Below are 18,460 nucleotides of genomic sequence, written 5' to 3' on the forward strand. Positions count from 1 at the left end.
CTTTCCCTTAGAAGCTTCCCTAGATTCTCTGTTTCAGCCCTTGCCTTATCTGCTAGTTCGCGCAATTTCTAACAAAAAATCAACAAATAGTTTTAGCTTATCAACTTCATTTCTATGAACTTCTATGTTTGACATAACAACAGAATGGGAAAACCAATATGAAATATCTATATACCTGACATTCCTCAAAATTGTGTTTATTTTCCTCCCTGAGCTGCATATTACTCTCACGAAGCAAGTTCAGTTCCCTGACCTGCAAATGATTTTGACAACATAACTCAATATTTGATTGATAAATTAGCGTCTTCTGGAAACCCTTTTTTCTGAGGAAATACCAACTTTGTATACTATTACCAATAACCATAGATAATGAAGAAATTTAGTTCCTGACAATAGGATAATCAACCTGAAGCTGTAATGATTTGAATTCTTCTTCAGTGAACATAAATGATCTTGATTTTACACGCTGAGCTTCTAGAGATGCATGTGCAGACTCTGATGCCTTTAAAGCACTATCAAGCTACAGAGAATCAAGTGGTCAAACAATAATATACCATTTCAAAGCCGATAAAAATCATCACAAACTTCATGATATGCAGAAAAGCTGTTAGTGGATCAGAATATATGTCAAGTACGGAGAGATCTTTCTAGTAACAGAGACCATTTTCTTGAGGATGTGTAGTAAATAAATACAACTTTTTGTAAGTTCAGGACTTAACTCAAATCTACAAAATCCTCTTGTAATATTAATAAACTTTTTTCATGGCTTATCTCAATTTAATGTGGGACTTAGAATTTGAAAATACACCCCTAAACACAATTGGGCTTGGTGTGTGGATAATATGGGGATGGCCCGATAGACCTAGGATAGAATCTGATAGATTTTTGGCTGAACTTAATCCAAGAAAACTGGTTTGTATGGCAAGGGTTGCCTATTCTTTATAGAATCTTTTCAGGCCATGTGAATTTTCTGGCCAATGTCGGACTTAGATTTTCCACAACAAAACTCAAGTCAGACAACAAGACACACTCAGAATGATATATTGGTTGACAACTTAATATAGAAGAAAAAAGAGATAGGAATTACTCTCATTAGTTTGATGTGTATACACCACGCTACGTAGAAGTATAATTTAATACACCATGCGAGGAAATATTACCTGTGACTGTAATCGCAGCTTTTCCTGTTTTAGCAATGAAACTTCTGTTTCTGCCTGTCAAAGAAGAAAAATAGCATTGACAAACCAAGAAATGAATATAAAATAAAAAGAAAGAGAGCTTGTAAGCATGATAACGGTATTTACAATTTCTTTTGATCGGCGGAGATAATTAACAACATTTTGAAGGCCAGCATCACCAAATGTATCACCACTACTTCCAGGTGAAATACCAGCAGCATTACGCTCTTTCTCAGCCCATTGAATATGCAATGCCTCAAGTTGGCTATGTAAGATTTTATTCTGAAAATATGATGTGGAGTTGATTGTGTTAATGAAACTAGCAGCCAACATGGTATAATATAAGACATACACATAAGTAAAAGCATGCAACTATGATGACTATGGATTTCTGACTTCCATGCATAAATAATCCTCAATTTACAATTACATATCATCACGGATCTCCCAACATGGCATATGGGGCAAATGTTCATACTTAGTTCACCTAAACATGTGCATTTGATACAATTAGGTAAACCAGAAGTAAAATATGCAACTGACAAGTAAATCATCCAATTAGGTAAACCAGAAGCACACCATTTGATCATTCAAGTTCATGTAACAGACTTGATGAACACATCCAACCTAACAATAATATACATACATGCCACACAATAGATTATTAATCACATTCCTACGGCAACATTTCAAATGTAGTCACCTTACATTTTTTTGTATCAACAAGTACCTAAAATTACATCAAATACAGTGTTTTTGTACATCATTGCACATTCATACTGTAAATAACCTTATTTTTGGTTAGTTTACAGTTAGTAGGCCAGTGGTCGATTGATATAAATACCAGTAACAGAGGATCACGTTAGTTGAAAAACTGATTCAGATTTACCATTACATTATGTTATGACTCATAATGTGAATGTGAGTCCAAAAGGGAAAATAATATGCCAACTGCCTAAGCCCATTATGAGTATAGTTTTAGTGGGAAAATATAGAAATGGGGACGTGGCAGAGAGGAAGAGTGGGATATAATTGTGGGACCAATGCAGTTATAAGGGGAGGAATGGAGAGAGTGGGGATCATTCTAGATCTTTTTCAACTTGCGCAGAGGGAGAAGTATCTCTTCTCAGTGGAGCTTTGCTCTGGGATTACAGGGGATTATCTGTTTATCTTCTGTAATAGTTTTTATTTTAGGTAAAATAATATCATTTTCAGTTCTCTTTTAATTTGCGTTCCCGGCACATTAACACTTCATCACTTGTATATGAATAAAGTCTTATCTGGATACATTACCATGTCTTCGTCAAATTAAATTATCAACAAGCAAATCAGTCAGCAAATCATTGAGCAGTCCTTGAATCATTTACAAAGACAGTTGCACACACATACACATATGCAAAGGTTTTCTTATATATTGATATATGCCAGCTTGAGAAGCGAAAAATGTTAGAAATAATAATAACAGGTTAGTTATGGTAAGATTGTGTGTTGTAAATTATAATGTTGTAAACTAAATTAATGTCAATGTTCATGTTTATGTCATGTTTCTTTTCTTTCTCTATACTCACAACTCTAAAAAAGAACTACAACAATCTTCTTGTACTAAAATACATGAAAAACAGTCAAGATATCTTAAAAACCTGTTCATTGATTTCATCGTATTTCTTCTCAGCATCATACTTAGACTTCTCTAGTCTTGCCTTCTCCTCTTCCCACCTAGCCTTTAGTTCATTCTGTCAACACAATATATATTTGGTTAATTGGGTCTGCACCATTGAACGAAACATATAAAATTATGTATTATGACAACAACTGGAACAGTGAAAATTTCATTAAAATACAAAAACAAGATATTGTCAAAATTAATTGTAACAACTATCCATTGAGACTTGACAGACTTGTAATGTTGATCGATTATGTGTCTTCTATAACAAGGCTATTCGATTCTATTGAATAGAACAATATTTCTTTGATAACAGATAAATTAAATAACTATATATTCACAATGAAAACATGTTTTACACATATCAAATAATTTTACATAAACTGTGTAAGATTTACAGACTCTGAGCTTTGATGCTCATAGAACAGAGTGAGATGGAGAGAGATCAAACTGAATTGTAACATAGTTCTTGATACTAAGAAACTGTTACAATGATGAAAGAGTGGATCCATTATATACAATCCGAGTTTCTAAGCTAATGGGCCTAGTTCAACTAACTCAAAGTAAGCCTAAACACTAACTAATGGTTAAATGAATCTGTGCTAGGACTATGTCAACTAACTCAAGGTTAATTAAACCTATCCTCTAATATATTGTCACATAAGAAAATCAATCAAAGCAGAATCACATAATTGCAACTAACTGAGAATACTAGTCAACAATTGGGACAGAATTTATTATTTTAGGTATAAGAGAAAATACTGAGAATATCCTTACTATTCACAAAGCTAAGGTCTTCAAGAAAATGGAACGTTCAATACCACCAACTCAAAATGATACTCCCTTCCTACCTCCTCTCTCTCATTTGACCCGTATAGTAGAAGAGTTTAATTATGATGCATTGACAGTGTAAAAACATTTTACACTATCAACCTATCAAAAATTATCTAATTGTGATTTTAAAGTAGTTATGATTAAAGTCAAACATTTTTAATGATACGGCGGTATATAATGAATTGATAGTGAAACAAATCTTGACAGCGAGTGCATAGGAATACAAATTAAATCCATGATAGAATACCTCCCTCATACAACTTCTGCACCTACATCTCTGAACCTCAGTTTTCTCTTACATACCCCTTTTCCTATTCCTCTTGACATACACTCACAAAACCGTAGGCCTATACAGCTGATATGCAATCTGACAAAATTGGGCTCACATTCTCAAATTTGATGCCAAATATGTGTATAAAACCTAAGGTAATATTACCCAAACATTTCATGGAGAAAGGTGCAGTTTGCTACGTTAATTTGATGAATCCACCAAAGGAGCATAAGAAAAACCAGTGCACAGGGGTCTCATCTCAAAGACCACAAAAAAAAAAATTGAACTAAACAGAGAGAAACAATTAATGTACTTCTACTTGCATATTGAAATGAAATGAAACACATATTAAACTTGAACATTAAACGCAGAGGATATTTTACATTTTCAATTTTCTGAGAATCAGCTAATTTACGTAATTTAGATGCCTCCTCCTGCAGCAGGGCTAGTGTTTCAGAAGTTTTAGTCAACTCCTGAATAGTCTCAGACTGGAGAACAACCTGAGAAATAAAAGTTGTCAAAGATTAGAAGCAATGAAAAGAAAACAAAATTTAACGATGATGCAATACTGTGTCCAGAAGTAGTTATTGGGGGAACAAATTACCCACTGCAGCAGAAAGAAATCATGGAAAATGACATATTCATCTCATTACTAGCGAAAATAAAATATGATTAAAAGGATGCACAGTTTATTCATTGTTTTCAATTCCAAGATTTTCAAGCTGTTTCCCATATAAGATATTTTATATCGGAAAAGTAAGGTTCATTATTTAAAAATAAAATATCCCAGCCCATTCTCCAGGCCGTGGAATAGTACATTTAAAAATAAAATAACAAAATCCACAGTAAGGTCCATTATTTTCCAGCTCCTTGAATTTAAATATTAGTCACAATTAAATTAAAAAAACCACAATGCCAATAAAACATATGTGGATTTTGGATAATTTATGTGTCTAAAACAAGATCACAGTATCACACACACTCTATTTATAATGATGCTACAATAATTACATTCAATATCTAGGAAGTTGTATTGAGTAACAATTAGGATGTTGTATAATCAAGGAATAATAAAAACATACACTGAATTGTAACATCATATAACTAAGCATAATCAGCAGTCCATCATCCGAGCTTAATAAAAAGAATAGTACAGCATCCGAGATAAATCAAATCAAGAAATCAACATGTTTGTACTATATACAAAACAACCGAGTCCTAACCTGTCTTTCATAATTCGTTTGAGCTGCACGCCATTTCTGATGCTCTTTGTCCAAGTGTTCTTTTAAACCAGATAGCTCAATTTCCATTGCTGAAATTTGAGAGCTGCATGCAAAAAACGTAAGTTCCATCTAACCAAATAAGAGGTACAATTAATAACAACGCAGTACAAAGATACAGCATACACTTTAGTTAAAATTTCTTCTTTAAGATTTGTCATCTCAGCCAAAGCCGATGTCAGAGCCTCTTCCTTTCCAGCAGTAGCAGATACCACCTCTTCAGATTTCAAACTAGATTCCTTTTCAAGATCTGAAACCTTCTCTCTAAGTGAATGCAGTTCAGCTTCTAGAGCTTTCTTTGTATTGTCCGCCTAAATGAGTACAATAATTACAAAGAAAATATATTTAGTAGGTTTAATTACACTTTTGGTCCCCCTAGTTTAGACTATCAGCGATTTTTGTCGCTCTAGTATAATTTGTATAGTATAGCAAAATGCTGATAAAGTTTAGACAAATGTAAGACGAGCTAATGGGTTTTGAAGAGTGCCGAAATTTAGGATTCTTTAATTTTCAGTGAAACTGATTTTTTGATTGTGTGCTTTCGAGTAGAAGGTTTGAAACTATTTCACTAATTCAATATGTGAAATTTTTGAACAGATTTGAGAGAATATGAAAGTTTTAAATATTTGGAAAGTGATGGACAGACTTGATTGTATAAATAGAAAAGTTGAGGGACTAAATTTTCTGTACATATAAAAATAAGCCAGTTTAGACTAAAAACAAATGGCACTGAAAATAGCTTTCAAGATTCAATCTGCTAGAATACCTCTAACTTGTAGTCCTCATGTGCACTTTCTATCTGTTTCAATGCATCTTCATTCACCTCAGCAATGCTCTTATACTTCAATGTAAAATGTAAAGAAGCAGTCAGTTTAATTAAAAATTAAAAACTAAATATAATCAAACAGGATAAAATAAAAATTAATAACCTGCAGCATGTGCGCTTTGTTAGCATGTACTTCCTCTTTCAGTTTTTCAATCTCTTCTTTTGCTGTTTGTAATTCAGCAACAACCTAGAGCAAGTTAAGAAAATAAATGTCAAACCGAAATGCAACAAAAGATATTCAAGTGTTTTTATACTGATTTTGTATTTGATTTAAATTTGGATTTGCTTTAACTGAGGAGGATTCACACTCTAGACTATAAATCAGGAAAAATTTCAGTTCAATAATAAGCCTATGATTACATTGTGCAACAGTAAAACAATCAGACTTTTCCCGTCGATGACAAGCTATATAGATAGAAGAATGATATTCTGTTCTATGCAAGAACAAATCTTTAGATAATTTATAAACCCTCCTGTGTTAATGGATTCACTGTGAGTCTAATGTGGTCTGACATTTAATTATGTCCATACTGTGTCTAAGTGGAGTTTGTTTTAGCAAAAAAGCACAACAACCATCTTTTTCCGGTTTTCATTTTTAAAGTTGTCATGAATTTCCCAAACACGTCTATTAATTTAAAAAGGACTAAGGTCAAGTTTTCTAATGTTGGAAACCATGTTCTATAAATGGATTTAACATAAATCATATAATCATCCTGCAAAATTATAGATAGATGGAAAGACATAACAATAGCAATGAACATTAGCTTATCAAACTGAATAAACTGACACCTTGTATAAGTTAGCACACCTAGCATAGTATAGTCGTCAAGCTCAAAGCTCATCAATTTCAAGCCTTGTGCTTGTGGAATTTAATTTATTCCAAGCAAAATACTTGACAGTTTAGGTACTAAATCATTTTGTTTTGTACCTGCCTAATAAATACTACTACATGAATTTTTTTAATTTATTACCTTTTATTTTTTAATAACCTAGATAGCAAACTCAACCGTTGCTGCATATCAATCATTCAATTGTTGTAGTTGGCAAAAAAGCTAATGTTTTGTCCTAATTCTGTTAACGTAATTTGTAGGTATCAACTGCTCAAGTATACTGGATTTGAGACTACAGATGGGCTAAATAGGAAATTGCTGAGGTGGTCAGTTAGTTAGAATAGGCAGCATTGTTAGAGGGTGAGGGAAGGGCAAGTAGTATGGCATTATGGAATATATTCTGTAAGAACATATTAGATCTGGGATTATAGGGGAATTTTCTTTTGTAATACAATTGCTCTTTTCAATAAATAAAGAAACCGAAGAGGCTTCACCCTAGTTATAAAAACAGATCACTTTTCTAGGGGCAACAAAAGAGTTTATGCAACAAAGTCTCTTCACTCAACTACATCATATATTCAACTTCAACTGAATACAGTGCACTTTAATAACATAATCATATTGGTATATTTCATAAATAGAACAAGCAGATGCATAGCAGTAGAGGTGAAATTTAGATATAAAAATGTACACCCACCTCATCGCTAGATATAAGGGAAGGGCCACTCATTGCATCCATATTGACAAGCTATAGTAGTAATAGAGGATGTTAGAAGTAACACAAAAAAGTAATATAATTGCAGGAAAGCGACTGAGTAGAAAATCCACTAAAACATTAATATAGAACACAGCAGATATCAAGGATATATTTCTAATAAACAACATACTTTACAAAACGGGTATCGTGTAGTTACTACAAGACAAAATTCCATTTATGATTTCCTTATTTAATATGGTTTTTTAACGCTCAAACTGAAGAGGAAGTTTTATCGCACAGCTGTATGACTGACAATGTTGTATGGGACCGAGTAACAGAGATGTGAACATTGTGTTGTATCCATAGAAAGACTAGACCAGATAGGATTAGAATGACAGCATTAGAGAGAGTTGGGGTAGCACCTATAGTACAAAAGATGGTATGAACTCAGCTTAGGTGGTTAGGGCATGTGGGGAGGAGACATGTAGATTTTGTAGTAAGAAGAGTAGATCAAATGGAGGATAGTCAAATCGGTAGAGGCAAAGGACGACCCAGAAAAACTATAAGAGAGACTATTAGAAAAGATCTACAAATTAATGAGCTAGAATGAAATAAGCGTTGTATGATAGAACGCTATGGCGTCCATAAATCCATGTAGCTGACCCTACTTAGTAGCATAAGACTTGATTGTTGCTTTCGATTTTTTGACCAACACAAAAATTGAGTCTTCACATGTATTCAAGTTTGATAATTAAGAGAAATTGTGAGAAAAAGGAGACACTCAAAGTCTCCGATCGGAGTTTTGTATTGTTTATTTTGTGAATTATAATTTTTACACAAGGTATTTGAAAAAATGAACCTTAACAAAACCTAATAAGATGTAAAATGGAGGATAGTCAAATCGGTAGAGGCAAATGACGACCCAGACAAACTATAAGAGAGACTATTAGAAAAGATCTACAGATTAATGAGCTAGAATGAAATAAGCGTTGTATGATAGAACGCTATGGCATCCATAAATCCATGTAGCTGACCCTACTTAGTGGCATAAGACTTGATTGTTGCTTCAGATTTTTTGACCAACACAAAAATTGAGTCTTTACATGTATTCAAGTTTGATAATTAAGAGAAATTGTGAGAAAAAGGAGACACTCAAAGTCTCCGATCGGAGTTTTGTAATGGTTATTTTATGAATTATAATTTGTACACAAGGTATTTGAAGAAATGAACCTTAACAAAACCTAATAAGATGTAAAATGATTACCTATAAGCATAACAGATGGACCTAGCTAACGGACTTAAGTTTCAAAGAAAGCTGTTTCGAGGAGTAAAGATTTATGAGTGAGAATTCTAGAAATGACCATATAGAGATCCTATCCTCAACCAGTTCATCAAGTTACACTTGCATAAAGATTTATGAGTGAGAATTCTAGAAATGACCATATAGAGATCCTATCCTCAACCAGTTCATCAAGTTACACTTGCATAAACAAAAAATCTCTCTACTACTCAGCAAGCTTGTCATTCAATTTCTAAGTGGTTTTCAATTTCTATCATAACTAATACTTTTTTTCATTTACCAAACAAAGGAACTCCAAAAAAACCAAAATGCCCCACAAATTTGAATGGGGGACATGTGGTAGAAAGATTTTCACAACAAAATAATAAAACAAACCTTCTCATCTGTGGAACGCATATGGTTCTGAATACTTGAAAGTTTTGCCTGTACATAGAGACCAGTGTTTTTCTTTATAAGTAAAACTATTAATTATAATAACAATAGAGTATACAGAAGGGAGCAACCTAAGAAAGTACCTCAGCCACAGCAGCCCGAGATTCTGCAGACGCAAGTGAACACATTGCATTAGTTAACTCTTTACTCATATCCTCAACCTGTCTCAAAGAACTTTTCATGGTCTGGTCCCGATCTAGCGCAAGTCTCCTTACATTTTCTCTCTCTTCCTGTAACTCTTTCTTGGCCTCGGCCCATTCCCTCTGAAACATGAGGATAGCACAGTAACAAAAAATCATTAAAAAATGTGTCGCCAGAAAATCAAATAGATGAAAAAGGGTCATGGAAAACAAAAGGTTTAGGAGACTCACAAAGAACCCCGCTGGTCACATAATTAGAACATATTCTGCTACCAAGTTTAAATTGTGATTTGCTATTCCAAATCATGATCTATGATTCTAATTCTAATAATAAATATATTGATGTATTTGTTCTAACATACACAAATTAAGACTGTTTTGTTACATTCACTTTTGATCCAAACTTAATATTACACACTTTCGTCCCACAACCTTTCCTGATCCCCTTGGTTATTTTGCCCCATATAGCATTTGCACTTCCTTGTGTCTCCAAAAATGTCTCCAAAATTCCAGCTACTGGAAGATCCCTGGTTTTCCACATTTCAATTGCCACCACCTTGAAATCTTAGGGTAGCAAAAAAAAAAAATCACTGTCCTCTTACATCTTCATAACCAAGATGCTATGGTTGGAGTCAAGCTCCCTCCATGTTCACCACTAGGTGGAATCGGTTACATGGATCAAGAAATGACATAATGTCCTGTCATATCTTTGGCCAAAACACTGACCTCTAAATCTATTTTCATAGTTTTTGTTTCTCCTAGTTATTCTTAGCCTTCTCCTATAATAAGATCAAAAGAAGCCAAAAAATCTAGGATATATTTTAGACTAATAGGAAAATAACCTCTAATGTACTCACTATATAACCTTTTAGATCACCCTTCTAGGAAAATATTACTTTAATGTTTCTTCTGACCCAACCTGAGGTGGTTAAGCACTAATTACATCAAAGGTTTCTTGTTCGCTTCTTTAGGAAAAAACATAATTCATAAAGTTTTCATAAGGAAAGAAGAAAACTCACCTCCAACTTTTTTGTATATTCTTCTTGTTTTACCCTCTCTGCAACTCTTGCTTCCTACAAGTTAGAAATCAAATAAAACTCATATACATAAAAGTATTAAATAAATAAGAAAGTAGCACAAATCACGAGAATAAACTACCTCTCGGACTTCCTCAGCACTCTGTATGGTACCCAAAGTAGCCTACAATGGGAAGTGTAAGATATGCAAAACTTGTGGAAAATAAAAGTGTTGAATACAGAATAATCCTTACCTGCAAGCGGTGCACCCTTTCAGATAAATTGCGAACCTCGTCAGACGCTCTCTTTTCGGCATTTGATAAGACTTCCTTTTCATTCTTTAAAACTGAAACCTGAAATAACAACACTAGATCAGTTCATCACAAAGTACATCTCAGTTCAAAGTTAACAAAAAGTTAGCCAGAAAAATATTTAACTTCAATAAAATCCCAACCTCCATAGAAAGTTTCCGAGAATGCTCCTCGGCAGCATTTAATGACTCTGAACTCTCCCGCAATTTTCGTTGGTAGTCAACAACAAGCTGAGAAAACTCCACATTTCTTGTTAAAATGCCATTTGCTTCAGCTTTCTACATTCTCAAAAAAAATTCATAATCCATAAATTAGTAAAATACAAACATGGAAAAACAAACAATGTGATATTAAAGATAAGTAATTACCTGGTATTCACATTCCTTCATAAAGCTATCAAGCCGCTCTCTAGCAAAATTTGCTTCTAGTGCCATTTTGTCACGTTCTGATCGTAATACAATAATTTCACTCCTGAATATAAAGTTAAGTTTAGACTAGAAATTTGCTACAAAGCTAAACAAAAAGCTAGGGGCAGAAGAAGGATCATTAACTTTTGACAATCCAAAGAATCATAAAAAAAATAAATAGGAATAATAATATAAATGAAGGGAAAGGGTATTATAGCTCTGACAAATGCACCGAATATTTTCTAACATGGAATTTGCATAAATATTGTTACACTTACATCAACTATCAGAGATAAATGTAATGTAAAGCTGGAAGCTTTTACTAATTCTGCTATTTTAGTTCAACTACTACAGCTTGGGTAGCTGGGAAACTGTTCAAACAGTTTTTCTTTATACTATCTATTTATTACATGTGTGCATTTTGTAATGGAATGTGTTAAAAAGGATAATGGTGTATACGTTTTATGACTATTAATTGACTAAACGATTTATGACTTAAAGGACCTACGAGTTTAAAAAAAACTTAAAGGATCATACTGGTATTAAAGAACCACGAGATGTTTTTGCCAATATATTACTATTTAATACTCAATGCATCAAAAGTAATACTCAACATTAAGCAACAACAGGGATAATAGTGCAAAGATAGGAGTTCACAACATGTGGAATAAGGCAACCACTATCGAAATACATAGTGAATGTGCATAATATAATAGGAATTTTGAAACACCAAGCAGCCATTAATACCCAATATAACTTAACCCTCTTAATTTTGTTAGCATTAGAATATTTTAGGTTTAAGGTTTCTGCCAATTATGTTATTTTATTTCCAAAAACAAGATGGATAATAAAGAACAGGATAAAACAGATGAAAAGAAATGCCATTTCATAGGAAATCCCAAATTACTTAAAAAAAGAAAATGTACATTAACAAATTATGGGCATCTAGGCTACATTTTTCTTTCAAGATAAGACATAACAGCATCAGTAACGACATGAGAATTGTTTCTTTGTTTATTAAGCTGTTTTTTTCCATTTAACAAATGAAATATAGTGTCTTTTATTGAAGTGATAGAATTTTAGATAACGATAGAAGAGAATAAATAAATTAAATTACAATACCCATTTGTGGCCCAAGTAGTGCTTAAGAGGCACTGAACACAAATTAAATAACAATACATCTTAATAAACAAATATAATTCATAGCAATTTAGTAACCTTACCTAGACTTTGCTAAATCATCCTCAAGACGTCTTACACGCTCTGCAGCCTTTTCAAGAGACTTCTTAGCAACTTCCTATAATAATGAAAACAATAATAAAAAAATATAATTTTTAAATATAAGGCCTATAATTGGACCGAAACATACCATGAATAGGTACAATTTAATAATCTGACATGTTACTATAACAAAAAGAAACATATGAAAGGTTTACAACACAATAATCTCAAACAAAGATCAATAATTACCATTAATAAGGAATTAACACAACTTGGTCTTATTCTTAATATAAAATATCAATTTGGGCACAAAGTGGAATCAACATATGCAATCTTTTCAAACCCAAAAAGTTCTTGCATGCTATGTAGTCAATCATGGATAATGGAGTGTAAGGCCAACACCCAAAACATTATAGAGGTATAATGGGCAGCATATGGCTGATGAATCAGAGTTTACAGAAACAATACAAGAAATTTATATCATACACATATAACAGCACACAAACAGAAGATTGAACAAAATTGAACACATATTTGTAATTATTAATCAAAGTATATTCTTTCCAATCTATAAACCTAATATAAAACAAATAAGTTTTAACCGCCAAGGCCTAAAATAACTCATCTAAGCCTTAAAATAAATACAGGTGATTCCTTAAATGGGACTTTCCTCATCATTATGTCCGCTTTCTTCACTACTAAACCTCATTTGTTCTGTATCCTACTCCTCTTCTGCCTCTACGGGAAAAGAAAGGATAAAACAAAGGGAGGAGGTGACTGCACAGGGAGGGTTGTTGGAATCTCATAAAGGGCCATCTAAAATTCTAAATAACACAATGAGAAGCGCACAGGTTAGGGTTTTGGAGGGCAGAACAAAGGATTTTAATGCAAAAAAAAATGAGGAAATCAATATGTCGAGGTGAATTGTCCAAAAAGTCCAAAAAAACAATGAACGGTTATAAGTTGAGGGAATTCTCAGGTTTTCGCATTCGCTTCACCTTTGAGGCACTTACAGTCGCCTCTTGAATCGCAACACAGCTGCAGGGGCCTCTACAGGCATTCACTACTAAAGGATGCATATTACATATGTATATACCACTCATACGACTGTACCTAATAGGTTAATCTTTTGCAGAATTGTCCTCTACAAGAAGTATGGGATTATAATTGTATCAACTGTCCTAACAGTATCTTTACCTGTGAACTTTCAATTGAAGCCTTGATGTTGTTTCTTCCAACTTCTGCAACAGCTGAAAAATCAAGAATCAACTAATGTAAGTAAGGTGTCGTCTGACCATTGTAAACTAAAAAGTGATAAAGCTAATTACAAATCTAATAAATTATTGCATTATCACATTCCATGCAAGTTGGTCATTTTCACAATTTAATAGCAATACTTTGTGTGCACATACACAACTAATATAACAAGCAAAATATTAAAACAACAGAATTACATTACAGATATCTCCAAAACATAAAGGCAATTATACTAACTTAACAACATGTTCTAAATTGTAACCAAACTATCCAATAAATGAACCTCTTTTAAAATAATAATAGAAGTCCCCTTAAAGCAACCATGAACAAGCTAAACACCAAAGAGAAGCAAATCATAGCACCAATAATTTGGTAGAATAGGTGGTCAGCAGTTTAAGAAAAAATCTTTAATCTATTAAATTGTATAAACGACTAGATAGGGTGGAACTGCATTTTAATCCGTTTTTAATGTCTTATGGAATGAAATGATAAATCCAAGGCCTAAGGGAACCTAAGTATGATGTCCAGACTTTTTCTTACAACATCTTATTAGAATATATGAAATCTCTTATAATACCTTGATACTATGATAGAGTATATTATTTTATCTAACAGACGAACAGAACGAGTAATACTTTGCAAATCACACAAGCCTCCAGTTTAAAAGTTGTACACATCACTAGACCACCTCATCATCTCTTAAGATTAGTTTCCTTATTACTTTGTTATCATCATGATTTTTTTCCATATTAATTTAGGATTAGGAATCTTTTGTCCCAATAAATACAGAACTTATTAACCTTTTAGATTATCATCAAAACATAAATTATTACCAATCATATTATACCATAATCATATAGCATATATCTTGAGTTATTCTTTTCTCCTTTCATCTAAACCCCTAACTACAACACTTGCATTTTGTATTCTATATATTCAACGTATATTTTATGCCTACTCAAATCTATATTATTCTGCAGAAATGATCTAAAATCCCCCCCCCCCATTCAAAACCAAATTTGTCCTTTACTTCCTCCATCTTCTCTTGAACCCATCCGACCTACAATCCTACTTCAAAACAAGTACTATTTACAGCAACAAGAAAACCACCAATTGAGCCTTTAAGCATTATTCTAATCTCTGCAAAGCGCCTTCAACGTCAACAATAACCCATTAATAGATGTGCTTTCTTCCTAAGTCATCGCATAAAACCCTTATACAAACCCATAAAATTTATACCTTTCTGTTTTCCTAAACCAAAATATCTTTGTCTATAAGCCTTGCTGCACATAGCGTGCAGCAGACTTTCCTTTCAGAAAAAACATGAAACTTCAAGCTTTAGGGTGAGGATGCATATATAAGCACTCTAGCAAATGGCATATTGATTAGAATTAAAGCCAGTTTAGATCAACAGGCGGATATAGAACTATTTAACATTAACCATTTTCGAAGTAAGAACGTTTTAGAATCGCAAAAAAAAAGATGAAGTGCAGTACTTTTTAAGTTTGATGGTCATTTAGATATCACAGGTTCAATAATGAAAAACTAAGGACCTTAGACTTCAATATGGGTATATGTTAGGAACCGAATAATTTGATTCCAAGGATTTAGAGAAAGGGCACAAATATTTAGAAAAAAGATAAGAAATAATATGAGAGAATATCTCGAAAGAAAATGATACGCAAGAGCAGACACACTCCTACAATGGTTTACACCACTCAATTTCTAAATTTGATAAAAGATCCTTTCTAAAAGGACACACAAGCCTCTATTTAAAGACTTCCAATACATTAGGATAGGGATAAGGTCCAAGGTAACTAACTAATAACAGAAACACCAAAGCAGATACACCTATACAACTACTAACAACCTAGGAACACAACTACTAACAAACTCCTAATTATCCCTATTTCTATATCCTAAAATACACCCCTCTTCAAAACAACTTTGTCCTCAAGGTTGACATATACTAAATTCTTGTTCAATGATTAAAAAATTAAAAAATTTCCTCCAGGATCCCATTGTGGAGGACTTGATCGCTCAACTTCAGCTTCAGGCAGTTTCATATACCCTTTTTCTGCACTTTCCTGCCATAGCTGCAAACCCACTGAGTTCTGAATTGGACCCTATGTGCCTTGGGCTAAACCCAACAAAGTATGGCCTCTAATTAGATTATCCAAGTTCCTTGTTTCCTGAACCAGAAGGCTATAATCAGATTGGCCCAAGCCCATTAAGTCTAAAATTGGACCTAACATTGACGAGGCCCATTTTGCTTGTTTCTCTTTCTTCTACGTCGTACTTGGACTCTCGAACCAACGCGTCCTTTATGCTCCCCTCAGCTGCGACCTCATGGAAAGTTCAAATGGATTGGCGGTCGGCCAATCTGGTTCTGTCGGATTTCTCGAATGCGGAATTGGAGAGAACAAAGGTGGTGGCGGAAGGCAAATGTTCGAGAAGCTTTTCAGCCACAATTTCGAGTGTGAGGAACAAGGAGACGAAGTTTGAATCGAAGAGAACATTTACTGCGTCAAGTAAGGCTTAACGGGAGAAAGCTCCGCAAAAAAGAAAAATACACAATTAACAAGGACAAGACAAGAAAGAGGAACAATGCCATTGATGAACCTTGAGATGTGGCAACTCGTTGCTGCTGTCCTTCAGGTCTGGTAGTTTTGGTGGCATAGGTCTGGTGGTTTTGGTGGTGGTGGGGGAACCACAATCGGCGAATAAGCCATCAGATGTAGTTAGCGATAATTAGGAGTTTGATAGTAGTTGTGTTCCTGCATGGTCGGTTTCCCTATAACTGCGATCCCTTTTGCTTCTGATTGCACTTTGCAATCTGACGACAGCACAAGGCTTTGCCGGAATCTTAAAGGACCAAGAACCAGTGCCTTTGCGCAGGATGCATCCAACCAAACGGGTCATTTAAGGTGTGTAATGTTTCCTTCTTCAACCACAAACGTGAGACTGAATTTTCTTCCTTTTCTGAATCTTTCTTCATTGATTCTTGCTCTGTTAACTTCCCACTCTATTGATTCTGATTTTTCTGATGGTTCTTGCCTTACCGACGGAAACCCCCTTGCATTACACAGAAGATTTGCTGATGTGGCTTCTTCAACGGCCTCTTGTACTCCATTCTTGGCTTTGCTTTCTATTTCTTGATTCCCAAATCTACAGATCAGACCTATGCAAAAAGATTCTCAGGTTGGATCTGATTTTTCTTGATCCCAAGAACGAGAACAAAAACAGTATCCATGCAGCCAAGCTCATGAACGCCTACTGCACTATCAAATCCATAAATTTCAAGCTCCACAAAGAACTTTTCAGCCCTTGAAATCTACTCAACATGGTCGGTCCCTGTAAAGTTGGGCAGCTCCACATTTTTGGCCCACCAATCCTCCATTTCCATTAACACTGGCACTCCCCTAAATCCGGCAGGTCAAACCAATTGTTAGGAACCCAAGAATTTGATTCCAAGGATTTAGAGGAAGGGCACTAATATTTTGAAACAAGATAAGAAATAATAAGAGAGAATCTCTCCAAAGAAAATGATACACAACAACGGATACGCTCCTACAATGGTTAACACCACTCAATTTCTAAATTTGATAGAAGATCCTTTCTAAAATAGTGGAAGCCTCTATTTAAAGACTTTCAATGCATTAGGATAGGGATTAGGTCCAAGGTAACTAACTAATAACAGAAACACCTATACAACTATTAACTAACAACCTAGGAACACACCTATCCAACTACTAACAAACTCCTACTTACCCCTATTTCTATATCCTAACAGTATATCTATAAAATGAAAATGTAACATAAATAAAAATTCCATGTTTTGCTTTGCCAAAGCGTCTTTGCCTTTTTTTTTTTACATTGTCTATGGAATGAGAATGAAGGTGAGCAATCCCATCAAGCCCTCTTCCTACTCAACATTTATTGCACCAGAAAAGAAGGGGGAAACAGAATTAAGAGTAAGAGGGAACAAATAAATATTTCTGGGAACCTGCAAAAGCTTCTGAAGAATGGGTATGAGATAAATGAAGATTGTGCTCTTCCTCATACAACCTCTTATACATTGCAACCTACAAGTAGGAAATTAACGTACAAATTCAGAGGCATTAAAATGAGAATAAAAAAATAAGTAACGGAAATAAGAATACAACATAACAAATGGGCCATAATAAATTGGAGCATTTGGGTCAACCCTGTTTCATTAGAGTTAGGGTTCTATAAGTCTGGCGTTTTACCCACACCAGGAAAAAACACTATAAAGGCTTACAGATGTATGAAGCGATTCAATCATCTGTCCTTGCTCTTCTGCTCTCCGCAGAACAGCCGCAACTTTAGAAGCAGCTTCTTCGGTATGTTTTTTGAGTTCCATTTCAAGCTTCTCCTACAATTCAATAGTATAAAATAATAACCATATATTATAGGTGCCTTTACAAGCTGAGCATAAGAACAGCAAAAAAATATCTTTCCCAATCAACCTTGAATTCCACCTCCTGATTTTCAAGCTGTCCAGAGAGACTGCGTACAAGACTTCTGAGTTGGACATTCTTCTCAACAAGTCCATTAATGTCCTTGAAGGTTAACTGTGTCACAAATTGAATTGAACACAAGTAAGAATGACATACACACGTTCAAAAACTAAGACATAAATCCACAAAACCATACCAGGTGCTCTGATATGACATTTTCAGCTTCAGTATCCGTACTTGTTCTTGAAGCAATATTTGGTGCATTATCAATGATTTCATCACCAAATGCCCCACAACGAACTTGTATATCTCGGCA

The 18,460-nt window shown here is 34.1% G+C and overlaps 1 protein-coding gene across 1 annotated transcript in view; it reads right to left on the reverse strand.

The window, feature by feature from the left end:
• LOC101503894 (nuclear-pore anchor) overlaps nt 1-18,460 on the reverse strand; it is a 34,968-nt gene that overhangs the window by 6,671 nt on the left and 9,837 nt on the right. Inside the window, exons 16-40 of the mRNA XM_073369406.1 lie at nt 18,341-18,456; nt 18,154-18,258; nt 17,946-18,059; nt 17,670-17,748; nt 13,604-13,656; nt 12,409-12,482; nt 11,147-11,249; nt 10,922-11,056; nt 10,722-10,820; nt 10,610-10,651; nt 10,471-10,524; nt 9,395-9,574; nt 9,255-9,302; nt 7,580-7,630; nt 6,156-6,239; nt 5,993-6,067; nt 5,353-5,537; nt 5,170-5,272; nt 4,330-4,446; nt 2,819-2,911; nt 1,305-1,460; nt 1,161-1,214; nt 407-520; nt 176-253; nt 1-68 (exon numbers count right to left, since the gene is read on the reverse strand). The exon at nt 1-68 is cut by the window's left edge and continues 5 nt beyond it. Coding sequence (XP_073225507.1) covers nt 1-68; nt 176-253; nt 407-520; nt 1,161-1,214; nt 1,305-1,460; nt 2,819-2,911; nt 4,330-4,446; nt 5,170-5,272; nt 5,353-5,537; nt 5,993-6,067; nt 6,156-6,239; nt 7,580-7,630; nt 9,255-9,302; nt 9,395-9,574; nt 10,471-10,524; nt 10,610-10,651; nt 10,722-10,820; nt 10,922-11,056; nt 11,147-11,249; nt 12,409-12,482; nt 13,604-13,656; nt 17,670-17,748; nt 17,946-18,059; nt 18,154-18,258; nt 18,341-18,456 — 2,380 coding nt within the window. The remainder of the gene's footprint in view (nt 69-175; nt 254-406; nt 521-1,160; nt 1,215-1,304; nt 1,461-2,818; nt 2,912-4,329; nt 4,447-5,169; nt 5,273-5,352; nt 5,538-5,992; nt 6,068-6,155; nt 6,240-7,579; nt 7,631-9,254; nt 9,303-9,394; nt 9,575-10,470; nt 10,525-10,609; nt 10,652-10,721; nt 10,821-10,921; nt 11,057-11,146; nt 11,250-12,408; nt 12,483-13,603; nt 13,657-17,669; nt 17,749-17,945; nt 18,060-18,153; nt 18,259-18,340; nt 18,457-18,460) is intronic.

Source organism: Cicer arietinum, chromosome 1, assembly GCF_000331145.2.
Source record: "Cicer arietinum cultivar CDC Frontier isolate Library 1 chromosome 1, Cicar.CDCFrontier_v2.0, whole genome shotgun sequence".
Lineage (NCBI taxonomy): Eukaryota > Viridiplantae > Streptophyta > Magnoliopsida > Fabales > Fabaceae > Cicer > Cicer arietinum.